The 18,026-nt window shown below is 37.7% G+C and overlaps 1 protein-coding gene across 1 annotated transcript in view; it reads right to left on the bottom strand.

Moving 5' to 3' along the window:
• Positions 1-2,293: 2,293 nt before the first annotated feature.
• The window catches only part of LOC145769385 (alpha-1,3-mannosyl-glycoprotein 4-beta-N-acetylglucosaminyltransferase A-like), a 78,627-nt gene continuing 62,894 nt past the window's right edge, over positions 2,294-18,026 (bottom strand). The window contains exons 6-7 of the mRNA XM_082581002.1: positions 5,205-5,320; positions 2,294-3,792 (exon numbers count right to left, since the gene is read on the bottom strand). Coding sequence (XP_082437128.1) covers positions 3,687-3,792; positions 5,205-5,320 — 222 coding nt within the window. The 3' untranslated portion in view covers positions 2,294-3,686. The remainder of the gene's footprint in view (positions 3,793-5,204; positions 5,321-18,026) is intronic.

Genomic DNA, 18,026 nt, shown 5'->3' with positions numbered 1-18,026 from the left:
TCGGCTCATCCCACTTATGTCAAAAATGAGGGCTGCTCCAGACAGTCTCTTGAAGGTCATTCATTGCAACTGCTCCACTGCCTGTAAGACACTCCGCTGCTCCTGTAGAGGATACGGATTACCATGTACCGCTGCATGTGGACCATGCAAACTGCAAGAATGTGACAATCCACATAACAAGTTTCTTCTAGACGAGTCGGAAGATGATGAATAGAGACAGCCGTAGGCAATAAGACAACAAACCGGTAGATCACCCTGGTTTACGATTTACCTTTGTAGCCTACTGTTGTAATTCCTATAATTTTCTGAATGTGTCTGTGTCCAGACTTTAATGGTACGCCATTCTTTAGAACAGATTAATCCCCTGTATTCATCTGCTGTAGGAAGCCAAGTATGAGCCTCCTGTTGGTTGCAGTTTTTCTTAGATGCCTGTATTGATAGTACTTGTTATGCCGCATGTAATATGCTGTTATGATAATTCCATCTTATTAGGCGAGATTGGGGATACTACGGACGGATTTTCGAGTGTTTTGTTTTCGAAAAAACGTTTTATTTTAAACTTTACTGGAAACCGTTTTGCACCAATACATATGGAATTTATTCAGATGAAAAGTGAGGAGTTGTCTCTGAAAATTTTACCACTATTCGGCTTATCAAGCTGCCAAAAGTATAGAAACTGGAATGTTGGAAAACCACTTTTCTCAAGCTTGTGTTACATAATGGAAGTCAAGATGATTTTGTTTGCGGTTTATCTCAAGCTTCAAGTGAATTTGCTAATATCGTGCTCTGCTCTGTCTGATGTTGGCCTATCGCTGCGTCCGAAATGTCCCCGGGCTCCTCCAGGTCGTATATTATATACAAATCATACGTATCTCAGTAGATAATCAGTCTATCGTAATTTAACCTACTTAATTCGATTGATTGACCCCGAAAACCTAGGGATAGACACCTAAACCGCCTTTCTAGCTTAAATAGCAATTGAGATATAGGCAATATAACATCTCGGCGGCCATCTTGGACGCCATCTTGAAAATGACCCCTTTCTGGAGGTCCGATTTTGGTAGACTTTTAGTATGTTATTTAGTAGGCCCTTAGGTAACAGAATCCGTTGAAAAACCTTTTGTATCAATTTTTTTGGGGTTCAACCTTATATTGACTCGTCTATATCGAAAGTGTCATTGTTATTTCAAATATTTGCTCTTCAAAGATGCATGGGCGTGTCGAATTTTTTTTTTAAATAACTGTGTAAAACTGTGTATACCTTTAGTTGCGTTATATGGTCTGCAACTCATTTTACAATCCATTTTTTTTGTGCATCAGCTTTGTTTCTACTATAATCACTAGACGTGCAACTTTATTTTTTGCAAAAGTTTACAACAAGTAGGCTGCATACTTCTAAACCTAGTAATGTGCTCTGTCCCATTGTAGATTGTCGAACAAAACAAAATCGAAAGCTGGTTTAGCGCACTTTTTATAAGTTGTGTGTTGAATAGTAGGCAACCATAAACCACTGGACATATGATTTATCAGCAAATATAACAATTGAAAACAGGTAGTGATGTATTGGAAACTAAAAAACGCAAATGAAGAAAGATCATCTTTTGTTCATTTGGGTTTAAACCAAATTTATTTTAGAGAAATTTATGCAAGAACTCCTCTTCGCAAATGCATTTGTGAAGAAGAAATCAACGATCATGCTGCTAAAAGTGAAACTCTATGTATTGCTTTGCAAGAATGTTTGTCATTTGATCGTTTATACGACGTTGCTAAATGTAGCCAATGTGCTTTGAAAAAAAAAGTTATCTCTCCCTGATGATATTTTAGTTGACTGAGCAGTGTAAAAGTCTGCAGTCAATCATTACTCCTAAAACTTTTCCATTGGAGTGTTCCCAATCGAGCTTTTCATAATTATATTTAGGCCTATACATTGTAGGCCTACGTTAACGTTTGGAAATTTAAGGTGAGATTAATTCAGCAACAAAAAAAAAATTCCGTAACAAATTTGATCGAGAATAAACCAAAACTTTCGCAGCCAAAGCAATTGCGTTAGTTTGTGAACATAAAGCTGATATTGGTTTAGAGATGAAGTTTCAACCTCTGTTATTTTTGGTGAACGAAGCTCCAACAGCTAATGAAACTAACTTTTTCTTTGTTTGTGTAAACTAAAATGTTCAGAGCATACTTGAAGACAAGTCAAAAAATGACAAGTTTGACATGACATAAAAGTCTTCTTTTCGAACTCCGTAAAGCCATAAAATAAATTTGAAATATGTAGTTAAATTATGGTTGCATCTAATCTTTGTATTTATTTATTATACCAACGTTATATTTTTTCATATTTTTATATTATTTATCAACCATTTTATTTATCATAAAATTTGGAGGGTTATTTTAGTTCCGTAGCCTAATATTTTACATAGGGAAATTGTTGCTAGAAGCCGATTACAAAATTGTGACAAAGTTGAGTTCTAAACTTCATGCACTTTTGTTAGCGAAAACACAATTCCCACGAGATCAACTGCATTTGTTTATAAATGCCAGTCCACTTGTTATGCTTCACTGATTTTTCTGAACAATACATTGCAACACATCTGATATCAAGCAGAGCGAAGATTTGACGTCGTGACCTATTTTCTTCCGACAACTGTTGACGCAAAATCCAGCGGTGGAGTTAATCCCTCTTCAATTTCACGCTGATTAATTTTTACTAGTTTTGCAGACAATCTTGGGAGTATAGGGTGTCAAAAACTGCTCATAACCAAAAAACTACACTACACAAAAATGTCATTTTATTACTAAACCAAAGATGAATAATTTTTCGGAAAAGTAATAAAACTTTAGTTAATTTGAGCCAGTAGCTTTTATGTAATCGGTGAAAGTAATTAGGTATGGACGGAACCCGTCCACCCGTCAGTCCGAATAGGGTTAATTGTAGTTCAGCTTTAACTTAATTTTGTCTTGTAAATTAGAAATATTACTGTAAAAGAAAAGGGCAGTTTAGAATATCCCTTCATGATTTTGCGAAAAAAAAACAATTATTGCACGACAGCCAGAAATTTTGCATCGCTTTTATGTACATCAGCACAAAATAACCGAAATTGGAAAATTATTATTTAATCGTGTTGTGAAGCTTGGTATGGGTTCTGGCCGCGTGGTACCAGTCTACCGCTCCATTCTTTCCACGGTCGACTACCCAAATGCAAATGTATTGTGTTTTAGTTTTTAAAGATGATATAGAGGTTCATTGATATTGTTATTAGTTTGCGACACACAATGCTCGCTATAATAAAGGCAGTAGCGTAGAGGAGTTCAGGCTTTTTTGATCCTGATATGGAAACTGTCCAGCGAAACAGAAAACTTGAAAAAACACCACCACGTATTCTTTTTCAACAGTGCGTTTGCATTCATATTAATATTTTTAGGCAAATCCTCCTTTTCAAGGAAAAAGTTCCTCTTTCCTCGATGATTTTACTAATATTTCGTGTTTCCTTTTTTGATGCAGTTTTTTTCATTTTTGTGAAAGGGTTGAGCGTTCAGTCTTGAGCTGACAGCTACAAAGATCGTGACATACAACCATTGTTAGACCTGGTGGCATTGAAAAGCATCTATCATAAAAAAAAAAATTGAAAACAGCTAGATCGATTTGGTGTTGTTGGATAAAAGTATGCTTTCCATTCCACATGTCTTTAGGCATTTCTTTTGATATTAAATTTGATAGTGTTCTTATAGAACTGTAAGGAGTTCTTCGTTCGGTCGTGTATCGGTAGCACTTTACCTTTAAGGGATGAGAATCTGAAATACATTAGAAAGTTAATGGTAGCGTACATCACCAGCTTCACAAAATTGAAATCAAGACCAGAGTTGCCAGGTAATCCTGGAGGTATTCGAACAGTATTAGTCTGACATTCAGAAATTTTCAGAAAAATAATAAAAAAAATGCATTACTCATGGTCCAGCACTTAAGTGATACCACAGAAAATTAAGCATTGGTACAAAAAATGTTCGAATGATTTTCAAGCTGTGAGACACAGTAAATAAAATTAGACCATTTTATCGTTTTTTGGTGAGAAGTTTAGGCTACCTGGCAATCTTGATGAAAATCTACCCTTCAGTAGTTGTAATAATCACTTAATTAGAACTAAATAAAAACCTTATTTTTCTTGTATTTTCGCAGTAATAGTCTTACTAATAGTTTCGCAGTGATAGTCTATAGTGCAACTAAATAAAACCAGATCAATGAGCAACATACATATCGCGCAATGGCTCATTCTCGGTGAATGCAAATTGCCAATCAAATCCAATAAAAAACGAATAAAATATATCATAAAGAACTTTGTCTTCAACGAATAGTAGTAGAAACAAAAGCTGATTAAATAATTATTCCATGTTTTTGAAAACTTCTAAATATAACGAATTATTATTTATTTGCATCAGACAAAAAATGTCCATATTAATTTTGTGAAGTATAAAAAGTGCGTTGTTTACGAAAATGAGAGAATACAATGAGACTAACATTACGGAAAGAGATTATTAAGCAGCAAGGAAAAAACATTCTTTTATTACTTACAGCTTATGCTTTTCTTTTTTTCGTAAATCTAAGGTGTCATGTGCTAACTTTTACCATTTAAACTGAGCATAGACAGATAACGTTGTGTTCCATGAAATGATGTTGGCATAACTGTAACATGTGGGAAAAATTCGAAAACAACAAAAAGTGTGACGTACAAAGACATTTTCAGAACAGGCGTACCATTTGCTGCAAAGTAGGCTACCCCACTGAAGATGAGCGGAAGAAAGCAGTTGTGGAAATAATGGAAAAAGCCGAGAACAGTAACAAAGCTTTTAATAAATAGATAAAATCCCCATGCTTGTCACGTCAGTGCTGCTAGTTTTGTGGCAGCTCGAAAACTGTAAAGCTCGAAAAGCCTTTCACAGACGGAGATTTTATGAAAGAATTTTTTCCTAAGAAAGCAGAAAAATTGTATTCTCATGTATATTTACGGAAACACCACGAAATACGTAGGCTATATTACGTTTGTGGCTTCGTGTTGGTCATATCTGCTGAAAGGCATAGCAGCATAGCTATTTCGTTAAAAAAGGATACCGACTACTGGCTTAGGCAATTACAATTTTCAAGTTAAACTATTTTAGCCGAGATAATTCTACAACCACGGCTGTACTGTAGCCAATCATGAAACACCTACTTTCCAACATGATGAAAAACATATGGTTCTATTGCTGGTAATCTCTTTTTAAATTCTCTTTGGCATCTTAGTTCATCTCCGTCATTCGTACAATACGCTGTTCTTGTGTAATCCCCCTAAAAAAAATAGCGCATTAGATAAGAAGATATCGGACACTCTGGGCTCGGTACCACTGAGATCCCGGGATGTTAAACACCAGACACAGCAAAACAAACAGGAAAAGGAGTTGTTTAATAAAATGGTTTGGATGCAAACGCCTTACAGCAAAAGGGACTACGCGGTGTTGTCTTCAATTCTTTACTCCCTCTTGCAAACGTTTCAGGATCTTAAAATTAGGTTATTCTGGGCTCGGATATAAGAGCAGCCTAATACTTAGATTCTATGTAGGCTAAACCTTATTAAAGCTGTTTTGAAATTGAAGATTTAAAATAAAGATCAAGATTATGATCACCTTAATTGGCAAGCTCAGTTAATTACCGCAAACACCATCGTCATTGTAATCTGTGCATCGCGGGTTACAGGCAGGGCTATGGAGTTAGAGAGCCGGAGTCGGAAAGATTTGACATAGGCCTACCATATTTTCATAGCCCAAAAAGAGGACACGTTTCGCCAGCAAGTAAAATTTTACGTTTGGACAATCTTTTACATCTTTTGGATAATTTTAAACTTATGCAGCAAAAGTTACAGCAAAAAAATAAGATAAATTTATATGCCAGATTTGGTCTATGAATCTTTTGCAGCCCCCTTATATAGCCTGATTTGTTAGCCTACATTCTGCAACACGTTTCCAGATTTTTCCAACTTTTGGTTACTGTCTGAGTAATTGTAATTGCTGACTGAGTAGAATTTTTAAAAATCATATTTTAACATCTTTTGCTCTCTTTCCCAAGTGACACAATGAGTTTCAACATCACAAAGGTTGGAAAAACGAAGACAATTTGACCTATAAGATTTCACTCAGACTGGTAAAAGGGCTTGCATACAAAGACTTTTTAACAGCCTGCTTGAACGCTTTTTAATATTGTTTTTCTCATGTTTGACTGCTTCCTCAAGGCAACAAAAAGCTTTCATATTATTACAAGTCAGCTGATTTTTAGAAAATTTAAGTCAGACAGCAACGATCGCAAAAATTTACAAAATGTGACAAATCAGGCACCACCTCTAGATAACAATGCCTTAAATTTTTCAGTAAGAAAGGATCAGCTCTAAAATTACAAAATTGTTGGCATGAAATATGATTGAAATTGTATGCTACTCAATAGATGAGATTCTGAAAACGGACTGAGATAACTGAAAGGCTGTTTATTCCCATGCACCATTGAGGTTAAAACAAGAATCGTACATAAAATGCGTTCTATTTGCATCTGCATCAACTGAAAGTATCTATGCCACGATTTCTTTTTGCAGTAGCCTACCGTAAGCTATGTTATTCATGGTGCACTTTTGTAAATTCGTTTCTACTTGCTTCACTTGACCAACGAGCCAAACTCTTAAGTTGGTACGGTAATCATAACATCTACAAGCGTTGAATCAATTTAATAAAATCTAAGTAAAAAGATTATTTGTTTGTAAAAGTATGCAGAGGGCCGTAAATTATAAATACGACAAACTCTTTTGCATTTTTTTGTTTTTAGGTCACATTTTTAATGTATTTCCTCGTGATTTAGCCTATGTAGCCCACTCATTTGTTTGATTTCTCAAATTTCTTATTTCGTCACAAATTTCCTTATAAAATTCCAAATTCAAAGTCACAAATTTCCGATAACCGCGAAACAATGGTGTTTGATATGTTAGAATACAGTAGGCTGTAGAGTGTAGACGTCTGATTGTTTACAACAACGGATCATCAAGATAGGCTACGCCAATTTTTTGAATTATCTTTGAATATTACATCGGTGCAGAAAATTGTTTTGGAAACCACATACAAGCCATCGCCGAAAATTCGCACAACAATAAAATCCTGTTGAAAATTTGAGCATTTCTGAGTGTCCTTGGAGGACTATTAATTTTTCTTGAAAAAAGAGGACAAATCCTCTAAAAAGAGGACATATGGTAGCCCTATTTGACATGTCCGAAGTCGTTAAAAAAAGATCGACTCCGGTTGAATACAAAACAACGAACAATAACATTTTTCAACAAGTGAATAAAAAATATCAGTAACCTCTCAAGTAGGCTATAAGTTTGCTGGTTTGCTAGTACACCCCTTCATTTTCTTTGAATCTTAATAACATTTTTGCAATCTTTTTTCAAAACATTGCTTCTTGTTGCTTGTACTGTGAAGTCGCCATTTTAATATCGATTGCAACTTAGTGAAATTAAATTTAAAAAAAAAAGGACGAACATTTAAAAATAGTCTGACAACTCTAAAAAATCTGGCAACACTGAAGCCGCCGTCGGAGTTGGTCGGCCACTTATAAATCGAGGAGTCGGAGTCGTATATTTTTCGCTAACTCCACAGCCCTGGTGTTACAGGTATGGTCTACATCAGCCGTTTGCAGACTCAGATGCTCAGTTGGGCACAAGGCCATTTTTATTTTGATCTGCAACATGTTGGGGAGAGTGTCCAACAGTGCCCCGCTTTTTGGAAAATTGAGGTTTAGACATCAAAAAAAAAATTTTTTTTCAAAATTTTTTTTCCTATTATGAAAATTCCTCCTTTTCTTCAGTATTTCCACATAAAAAAAGTTTAAAAGTTTTACACAAACTTCATAATCAGGCGTTAAAAATCATCTGTCAAAGTGGGGCACTGTTGGATATGGTATCCAACAGTGCCCGGGTAGGATCCAACAGTGCCCCTATCAAAGTAATTGGTGTCTTTAGTTGCAATGTTGAACCACGCTTTTTGCAATGATTACCCTAGGTATGAAACTTGTGTTAGTACCGGTATTGTTTTACATGATGGATGTCACTGAGCTGGTCAGGTCAAGACAAAACCTTTTAAAAGTGGTACATATGCTATCACAGACACAAAGTATAACAGCAACAATTATCATATCATGTAAAACACGCTATCTGCCCGTCGTGGTGACTGAGCTTAAACGAAAGAATGCGAATAGGCTCTAAGGAACCATGCGAACACACTGTGCTGTAGTTTATAGAACAGCCCAAGTTGATTTAATTAGAGCTGTAATTACCTTTTTAAAAGCTTTGGTGTTATGACCTAACTACCAATTGCAATGACAAGGAAGGTGTTTATTCAACAGTCGATCAGTGAAAGAACATGCAATGCAGGATATTAAAGACATCATTGATTCGGCCACATGGAAGGTATGATTAACACAAGATACAGACACAACACACTTTAGTAGGCCTATAATGACATGTGGTTCACAAGAAATCGCTTGGTTTATGGAGCAAAATAACCAAATTTGACAGACAAAATTACTAAACAATAGGCCCACATAGTTCAGGCACGAAGCTTCTTCCACAGCCGAAACTTAGGCTACCAAAAACTCCCCAACACCTATAATATTGTTGATATAACATAAAATGTTAATAATCATTTTGGCACTGCATATTGATTAATAAAATCTCATGGCTTCCAACAGTGCTCCACCGGGGCACTGTAGGAGACCTCAGGGTGGGGCACTGTTGGAACCACGGGCCTACAAGATAAAATGGCGTCAGTTTTTTTACCGAGGCCTACGATCTGAAACGTTATTACTGAAACCTAGTCTAGTGACTGACAAAGGATGAAAAACTTGTGAAGCTTCCCTGAAGCCACCGTAAAAACTGCAACAAAAAAAGTTATAAAGTTCTGAAAATTTACTTTTTACCGCCTAAAACAAACTTTCATTTCTGCCAACAACAAGCAATGACTTATTTCTGCCTAACTTAGTTTCAGCAGCTTCTACGGACCACGTGACCATGGTAATGTACGGTTGAGTGAATAATTTGTCACGGATTGCGAAAAACGATGGGAGGGGCACTGTAGGCACCCGGGGCACTGTTGGGCACTCTCCCCTTATTCTTTTATTTTGACCAAGTGATTTTTGCAAGATTAAAGGTATTTGAAATTTCATTGCACTGATTTTGTTCCAAAACAAACGTTCTACAAAAGGCAGGTAAAATAGATTTAAAGAAATCCTTATTCACATTTCGTGTCGTTAGTATTGTAAAATTACATATTTTAAATATAAAAGAACTTGTTTAAAAGAGTTCCAACTAATTGAAACAAAATTTGCTACAAGGTTAGATGACGTCACAAAAAAACAAACAATATAATAGGCAGGGCCTCCAAGAGCCCTGCCAGGCCCCGGTGCAGAGGTTGCTGCCGGGCCCCTCAGCGCGACATGTCGCGTGATATCTCATCAATCACAAGCAAAATTTCCGGTGTGCGTTCTTACAAAGGATAAATTAGGTTAAAGTATTAACACTCCATTATTTCACAAACAATGCACTATTATAAATATAACTTTAAATTCACAGATACACACTAGTTATACACAAAGATAAAATGCTGTAAAATGCTAAAACACTACATAGTGTAAATATAGCCTCAATAGCGTTGTCAGATATGGAATTTTGCCCTAATTTGAGGAAAAGTTTATAGCTGTTGAAAACAAAAACTTGTATTTTGGAAATTTTTTTTAATCCTGGGCAAAGATCAAAACCCTAACCTTATTCCTAACTCAAACCCTTCCCAACTCTGGCAACACCTGATTGTAACTATGGCAACAAGTGGGTAAAATCAGCCATTTCGATGATAAAAATTGCAATACTATCCGACATGGCTGACATAGCATTGCATATGTGTGCTTACAGCTTTACATTATCATACAATGCCATTTCTGACCTTGAAATCTGCAGAGACTAGGGCAGCAAACTTAGGATGAATGCATTGCTATTGTTCATGACATCAAGAAATACCAACTTCATATAAGAAATACCAACTTCAAAATATAAAAAACATTTTATGCAAAATTGACCTTAACACGCAAATTTAAATATTTTATTGGCCCCCTGAACGCAAAAAAATGAAAATTTTGTTGTTCTAAAAAAGGGCATACCCATGAGGGGGCCCATTCAAAACACAAAACAAAAAAATTCATATAAAAAACAATATTTTATGCAAAATCGACCTGAGCACGCAAATTTAAACATTTTGTCGGGCCCCCTAAACTCAAAAAATTGAAAATTCTGTAATTTTAAAAAAGGACATAGCCTAGGCTACCCATAAGGGGGCCCCATTCGACATACGGAACTAATATAAAAACAATATTTTATGCAAAATCGTTGAAATCAATCTTTTTATCGCGTGAATTTAGACATTTTGTCGGGCCCCCTTGAACTCACCGGGCCCCGGTGCAATGCACCGGTTGTCCCTCCTCTTGTGGGCCCTGATAACAGGCTTTTTGATGAGATCAACCGGCAAAATGAAATCGGACAATTCTTTCTGTTTAGCTTATCCTTTAGGTTTAGTTGAAAACTATTTTAAAAACAGATTGTAGTATTAAAGTCTACTCTACATTATACGCAATTTGGACATCAATCATTTTATTTTATTTTTTCGACATGAAGTTTAGGGGAAGGTGGGGCAGGACTGGATATTTAACTTTAACCGATGTTTTGCAGAACTCCTTTTTATCAATATCGGTACCTTTGGTATCATGTTATTCCTATATTGCACACCAGTATCAACCAGCAAGATATAGAGACTCAGTCAGTATCGCATGACCTCATAATTAACAAAAAACAAAAATTTTAATTTGTCCTATCTTACCCCACACCTGCGGCAGGACTGGACGCATGTCCCATCTTGCCCCATTGTCACCAAAATTCATTACAGTATTGTTTATATGTGTGCTTTCAATGTTCGAAGTTATAACCATCGCTGAAGTGCGGCATGCTTCTAAACAGGCCGTTTTTCAACATTTTGTGAGCTTGATAGGCTATACTTCAAAGTATTTCATAACCTGGCTCTAATTTGTGTCTGCCACTGAATAGTTAGGCTACTTTAAAGGGCGGGGAAACCCAAATTAACTCTTGCGAGCTTTTTGTTTCAGCGTGATGTCATTGTGTACAACATGCGTTTAACAAACAAAAAAATCCAAATTTTGTTGCCCTCGTCTCGCTAAGGCCGCTTTTGTTTGATATCCGTTTGCGAGGTCTCGCGCGCATCCAGCCGTGACGCTGTACGCTGTGACGCCACAAGGTACATATAGTCGTGACCAAAAGTTTAAGACCAGACTTGATTTATGACGATTTTTGCATTAGACCTACTTCAAAATACTGCATCAGATATAAGATGATGCGTCAAGATGATGCAACTGAAACAATATCTGATGCAGTATTTTGAAGTAATGCAAAAATCGTCATAAATCAAGTCTGGTCTTAAACTTTTGGCTACGGCTGTATGTACCTTGTGACGTCACATCGTACAGCATCACGGCTGGATGCGCGCGAGGCCTCGCAAACGGGTATCAAACAAAAGCGGCCTTAGCGAGACGAGGGCAACAAAATTTGGATTTTTTTTTGCTAAAACGCATGTTGTACACAATGACATCACGCTGAAACAAAAAACTCGCAAAAATTAATTTGGGTTCCCCCCCTTTAAAACAATTCACGAGGAATCAACTGTAAAACCACAAATCTACTGATAATATCTTGTAATGTCAAAAATGACTTGCATTTACAGCACACGTACGGTACTGAAATCAGGGAAAAATGACAGGCTACTTTTTTCCACAAAAATCACGATTGTTTTGAAAGTTAGGCACGAATTCGTTTGCAAGAGATAACCAGAAGTGTGATGATGATGTTTTTCGAATCTGGACTGCAAAGTAGAAGCATAACATATTGTAATTCAATCAGCCTTTCTTTTTCATGAAGATTAAGGTCGCATGTGCTGACATCATCGATGCATGGATTGTTTATCCAAAAGTTTCCATGTCGAGGATTTTCATGTTACGCGAAATGAATCGTTAAAATTGTTAGCCAACTCTTTCAATTGTTGACTCACAACGCTCAGCACCTCTTTTTACTTTTTTCACCACTCCATTTCACCAGAATTTTCCACAGCAAATCAGCTTGTCTTCATTCCATTCTTTGAAAAACAATATCTTTGCTTTCTCAAACTCCGGTTCTGGCAAATTTCCATTGCAGGCCTGACTTTATCCCGGAACTTCAAACTTATCTAATTCCAAATTTTCGTCTCCAACGACTTTGAAATTTTTCAAAATCAAGGACAAAATTCCCCATTTGTTAATGTATTTCTGTGTTTCAAAACTTTTTGAAAACTATTATGCAATTTGTCACAAAAACATTATCAACGGCACAGAATTAGGTCATCAAAAAGTTCACCTTTATTATCAAACAATTTTACGTGGAGATATGTCAGTTTTACAGCTGTGCATGTTTCACAGTGCGATCACAATTTTACAATATGCTAATGACTCCACATTAAAATAAGCTTTGCAGAAAGTAAGATCTTTTGCGGACCGGCAAAAAAATTACACGGACCGGCACCGGTCCGAGGACCGGCGGTTAAGAACCACTGACTTAAAGCACTTACAACTTATAACATAATTACAAAGAAATGTTTTTTTTTGAGATTTTTATCTTTGACTTGACCCTTTTTATCTTTGACTTGATCAAGGTGAGCATGTAGTGGGTGTAGTTTCGGTGACATCTTCCATCCCATATTCTAATAGGCTACGCATCCTTGAGTTGATCAAAAAGCACCCTGTAGTTCTCTGTCTTGTGATTGCCCAAAAATCTGTTAACTACAGACATGAAACAGGTCCAAGCTGTCTGTTAAACTTCAGACAGCATCTCGATGAGGAAAATAAATGGAGTTTATCAGTCGCTTCACTTCAGATCACGTAAATACTCCAGCTTTGGTTATGCATCTTGCAGTTTTTAAAATAGTTCTTTAATTGCTTGAATGCTCCACCCTCTGTAGAGTTGTTTAAGACCTAGTTTTAGCCTATGTGCAGAGAAGACATTAGTAGTTTTGTTGCATCTACCAGAGGTTGTTGTTTTACACTATATTATAAGGCCCAATCTCATAGCTGGTTCTTGGAGGCCAATTCCTCTTCTTGTAGTGAAAAGCTGTGTTTCTGCTATCCCAGAGACAAAGACAGCATTGAAACTTGATAGAACCACCCTGAAGCACCACTATGAAGGCCACTATCTTGAAATCACCAACAACTTCCCAGTTGTAGAAGTCCTACTTCAATGCACTCATCACGATTTTGATGTCTTAATATTCTTCCTTCATATAAACTGAGTAAGCCGGAAGAATAGAGGGACACTACTGCGTTACTCAACAATACAGCTGTGAGACTTTTAGATGAGCTGTCGATGAAGAGCTTCCACTCAAGGATTGCAGGAAATGCCTATTTAGCCTGAAAAAGTTTTTTCTATATCATGGCAGTAGCATAAACTGTCTTTAAATGTGTAGAACACTGAAAAACTTCTTTGTGAAATAAGTTGAACACTGTCATTCAATAAGTCCTATTGCTCTATTGTAGAAATGAGTACGGTAGCTCAACATTGGACTTTGTCAATGACAATTTTCCGACACTATCGTTTATAATAATATCTTTTTTAATTGCGGTAGTAAGGGCGCTTTTCACCAGTAACTCGGAGTTGAAGACAAGACAAACACACTGTGTAGGGTTGCATCTCGCAAAGCAGTAAATGTGAATAAATTGCTCAAGTAAGGTACGCGACTGCAAAAATGCTCAGCCTTTTTTGTTTCATCACAAAAGCAAAACCTTGCAAGGCTTTGTGTGCAAACAGAATCCAATTGTTACTTAATTATACCCATTATTAGGTAACTATTGCTGGAAGCAGCTGACAGTAAATTTTCAACGTTATGTATATGCCTATTTTCATGAGAAATGAGAAAAAATTCAAACTAATCTGAGGAACACAAACCTGAAGTTATTGTGGTACAATAAAGATTTTTTGTATTTTTTTGGCAAAAGCAAACAGAAAATAGCAATTATTTTCCAAGGACAAAATTTTTTTCTTTTTTTGTTACGCTAAGCAGAACAGTTTTCGTGGCACCATTTTTTGCACATAGAATAACTATCTTAGGCTTTCAATACAGACAATTGATTGATTGCTTGTTCAGTTGTGTTTATTCAAGTCAAAGATAGAATTTTGAGACAATTAGGGTGATCCTTCACTTGACTGTAAAGGTGGTCCTTTGGTCTGTAGAGGCTTTGACTTAGTTTAATGAGATAATAATATAGCCTAATAATAATCAAGAGATAATAACATATGTGACAACCATTTTATGTTCTACGGTCAAGTCACCTATTGTAGTAGTTCCTAAAATGATAACTGTTTTAACAAAGGTAGGCTACAGCATGCTAAAACTGCTTCAACTTTACAATAAAACAAAATCCATTTAACCTCTCCACTACCATTTATAGTACTGTAACCCCAGTGTAGGGTGTGGTGCAAAGCTTACTAATAGGTGCCTAACTCTCAAGTTACTAGTTAACTTAGCATTTGCACTAGCTAGGAGGCCTTCCCTACGTGACAAGTTGGGCTAGCATGTCATTGAAAATTGATTTATAATTGATAATTTCATTGGGGCAAGACGGGACAGAAGTCCCATCCTGCCCCAAGCAGCTCTGTCCCGTTTTGCCCCAATGACTGACATTTTGAAATTTTCTGTTTGTTTATTATATATGCAACTCATATCTAAAAAGTCAGATACCTCAAAGAGCACTTTTACAGTCGTGGCCAAAAGTTTAAGACCAAACCGCAAATTTCGAGAAAATCAGTTTTTCGACCTATTTGTTGTCGTTTTTTTACTTATTTCTTGCTAAACTATATATAAGAAAACGTAATAAGCATTTATATTGTATTTTGCTTCAAAATTTCAAATTTTTAATATTTGGTGTGTCCTCCTTTCGCTTTGATGACGGCCATGATTCCTCTGGGCATAATTTCGATTAAATTTTTGGCAAAGTTTTTCAGGAATTTCACGGATCCACACTAATTTGATTACTTCAATTAAGGAAGGAATACTCGGGAGATGTTTTTCAGCAACTTTATTTTTGATAAAAGTCAAAAAGTTTTCGATAGGGTTAAGATTGGGACTGTTCCCCGGCCACTGCAGAAGAGTACTTTTCTTAACCCTAAAAAACTTTGTTACTATCTTCAAACGATGGCATAGGGCCCCATCTTGCATAAAAATCATGCACTCGTACACCGACATGTGCATTATTGTGCAGTTGCAGATTCTCCTTCATTAATCTCAAGTATTTCTGGCCGTTCATCGTAGTTTCAGGTTTTAGAAAAAAAAGTTTGGTTGTACCTTTGGTCGAAATATCTCCCCATATCATCACACCTGGTGGATGTTTCATCGTTTGCCGGGTATACTTTTCATCAAATTCTGTTCCTGAGGGTCGACGGACATTTCTTTTCCTTGCACCAAACTGTTGGACACTTGATTGGTCCGAAAGTTAAAATTTAGACCATTGGGAAGAAGTCCAGTCTTTGTGATGCAATGCAAACAGCTGGCCCTTCTTCATCGCTGGTATAAGCCTCGTTTTTCTTGCTGGTTTTCGTGACTTTAGACCAAATTTTACAACTAAACGGCGGCTAACAGTCCTCCTGCTGACTGGAATAACGACTCCATTCAAATCAACCCTGATTTGTTTAGCTGAACATGTTGGAGACTTCACCACTTGCCTTTTCATAAAGATATCAGCTCTAGGAGTTGTTTTTTAAGGACAACCACTGCGTTTTGCATCAGCATAAGTTCCTGATTTCTTAAATTTCACAATTGCCTGATGCACAGCAGTTTTACTAAATCCAAGCTGCTCACTAATTTGACGTTCTGTGTAGCCTTTCCTGTGGAGAAAAACAATTTGACATTGCTGAACCTCCGAAAGAGAGCACATTTTACCCCATTTTAGGCAGACAAATAATACAGAAAAGTAATCTCTACTGGCTAATGTTCAATTGATATTTGCTAAATAATGATTGATTACATCAGATTTCGACCCAGAATAAAGATGATGGAAGTGAAACAATATCTGATGCAGTATTATGACGTAATGCAAAAACCGTCATAAATCAAGTCTGGTCTTAAACTTTTGGCCACGACTGTATTACTACCAATCAAAAGCACACAAAGTTATTCATAACAAATACAATGTAATCCAAGGTTAAACAAACACTACAATCAATCAATCAAACAAACAATATATCGGCTGAATAAGCCTAGAAATCCTAGCTAATGTGATGGGTGAGCCTGCTTTTTAGCAACAAGCTCATTAATACGAGGTGAAACATTAGCAACAGCACAACGAAGATCATGTTCAGATGTTTTGAGCTGTGATCTGTTTTTTGATTTGATTCCAAGCAGCACTGAAAATCTTGACGACTCTTTGTAAACCTTTGTAATTACGGTTCTCATAGCAATCAATCAGCTGTTTTGTCTTGTGTGCTGTGATTGGACAAAATAAGTCATGTGAACTTGGTAGTTACTGTAGTTGTAGTTAAAGCTTCTACTGGGGTGAAAATGTGACTTACTAAGGAGTTCTTATTCTCAGGTCTTCAAATTATTACACTTATGACCCAAGACATTGAGGACAGCTTCTCGGCTAAGAAGAAGGCTGGCGCCGTGTTTGTTGATCTCACGGCTGCCGATGATACCGTATGGTATAGCGGCCTTACCTGCAAGTTACTCCGTTTGCTCACTGACAGACACATGGTCCGTATGATGATGGAACTTGTGCAAAACCGCAGTTTTACCCTCACAACCGGTAGCGGTCGTCGAAGCAGACTACGCCGACTTAAAAACGGCGTCCCACAGGGCTCAGTCTTGGCTCCTCTACTGTTCAACATCACCTACGACTTGCCCCCCACCATCTCCAGAAAATATGCTTACGCAGACGACCTGGCACTCCTACACTTAGCAGGAAACTGGCAGTCAGTGGAGAGGAACCTCAGCCAAGACATGCAAACACTATCAGCATACCTTCAGAAATGGAAGCTACAGCTTAGCAAATCAAAGACAGTGTCGGCGGCCTTCCACCGTAACAACCGGGAAGCACAGCGTGAGATAAACATCAACTTTGATGGGGAACGCCTGCCCTACTGTCGTCAGCGTATGCTCAAATTCTATGAATGGTCACACTTTTGAGGCGATTGGCGGGTTCCGGCTGGGGAACTGGTGCTAAAACTCTTCGTACAGCTACCCTAGCCCTTGTTCATTCCACCGCTGAGTACTGCGCGCCGGTCTGGTGTCGTAGTTCTCACACCCACCAGATTGATACCGCCATCAACGACGCACTGCCTACTGTGACTGGATGCCTGCGTCCCACTCCAACGGACTGCCTACCCATCCTAGCAGGCATCCAACCCGCTGAGCTACCCCGTAAAGGAGCCACGATTTCTCTCGCTCGCCGCGCTCTGGACCCCGACCATCTCTTCCATGCAACATTCAAGTGACCACCACCTATAAAGCAGCGGCTGAAATCAAGACGCCCCTTTGTGCCTGCCACACAACAACTACTTAAGAACGCAGAAGAACTTGCAGGCATCCAACCCGCTGAGCTACCCCGTAAAGGAGCCACGATTTCTCTCGCTCGCCGCGCTCTGGACCCCGACCATCTCTTCCATGCAACATTCAAGTGACCACCACCTATAAAGCAGTGGCTGAAATCAAGACGCCCCTTTGTGCCTGCCACACAACAACTACTTAAGAACGCAGAAGAACTTGGTTTAAGTGCGGCACACTGGACGAACCACATGTGGAACACGGAGTAGCAAAATCACACCTCCACGCTCCGGGACTTCATACCCGACGCTGATCCCCGTCCACCAGGGATGTCCCTCGCAAGGCTTGCG

This window comes from Aplidium turbinatum, chromosome 4, assembly GCF_918807975.1.
Source record: "Aplidium turbinatum chromosome 4, kaAplTurb1.1, whole genome shotgun sequence".
NCBI lineage: Eukaryota > Metazoa > Chordata > Ascidiacea > Aplousobranchia > Polyclinidae > Aplidium > Aplidium turbinatum.
This window is presented reverse-complemented; position numbering and strand designations above follow the sequence as displayed.